Source organism: Parus major, unplaced genomic scaffold (assembly GCF_001522545.3).
Source record: "Parus major isolate Abel unplaced genomic scaffold, Parus_major1.1 Scaffold601, whole genome shotgun sequence".
NCBI classification, from domain to species: Eukaryota; Metazoa; Chordata; class Aves; order Passeriformes; family Paridae; genus Parus; species Parus major.
In genome coordinates this window covers 15,272-16,206 of record NW_015379488.1, presented here as the reverse complement: position 1 = coordinate 16,206, position 935 = coordinate 15,272, and the positions used below count along the sequence as shown (strand labels likewise).

The following is a 935-nucleotide window of genomic DNA, read 5'->3' as shown; positions in this document are numbered from 1 at the left end:
CTTGCACAAGGTGCAGCTGCGGTCAGCGGGATTCCCGGCGGCCCTTGGACCTGTCCCGGACAGACTGGCCACTGCCGGCCACCAGGGGCCACCACGGGTCACCAGGGGCCACTCGGAGCCACCAAGAGTCACTAAAGGGCCACCAGCGGTCGCCGCGAGTCGCTCCGGGCCAGCGGAGCCGGCTCATCCCGGGCTCCGCGGGCAGGAGCCCCCCGGGCCGGGGTCGGTGGCCAGGTGGGCAGCGCCGGTAGCCCGGCCACGAGCGCCCGTGGAAGAGCTTCAGAGGGGCCCCGCGGGGGGGGGCGGGGGCGCGCCCCCTCCTCAGCCGTAGCTGTGGGGGCTGTTTGGGTTCATGGGAGACGAGTCCCGGCGGCCCGATTGTCCCCGCAGCTGCCACAGGCGGTGGCTCAGGTTCTGCACCTGGCAGGTGCCCAGCACGCAGCCCACCCGCACCAGGTGCGCCCCGGCGTGGCGGCGGCCGCGGGGCGGGCGGGGGTCCCTCCGGGGGTCCCACCGGGGGTCCCACCGGGGGTCCCTCCGGGTGTCCCTCCGGGGGTCCCTCCGGGTGTCCCACCGGGGGTCGTGCCGGGGGTCCCTCCGGGGGTCCCTCCGGGGGTCCCTCCGGGGGTCGTGCCGCAGGATGAGGCGCCGGACGTGCCACGGCGGGGGGCGGGGGGCGAGCCACGGGCCGTGCCGGAGCACCGGGGCTCGGTGTCGCAGGGTCCCGATGGGCTGAGGGGCCGGGGGGTCTCCGGGGAGAGCGGGGAGCCGCTCCGGGGGGCTCCGAGCCGGGGGGACCCTGCAGGAGAGAAGGGACAGGGTCAGGGGGTACCCGGGCGGGGAGGGGGCACCTCCTGAGCCCGGAGCCAGCGCGGTGCCCGCGGGAGGAGGAGGAGCAGCAGGAGGAGGAGGAGGAGGAGGAGGAGGAAGCAGCC

The 935-nt window shown here is 77.2% G+C and overlaps 1 protein-coding gene across 1 annotated transcript; it reads right to left on the bottom strand.

Annotated features, from left to right (window-relative positions):
- Positions 1-321: 321 nt before the first annotated feature.
- Positions 322-799, bottom strand: ADM2 (adrenomedullin 2; the record flags this gene model as incomplete). The annotated part of the gene is made up of 1 exon (XM_015616684.1): positions 322-799. A coding segment is annotated over one exon (478 nt), but the record flags the coding sequence as incomplete, so codon positions are not given.
- Positions 800-935: the final 136 nt, after the last annotated feature.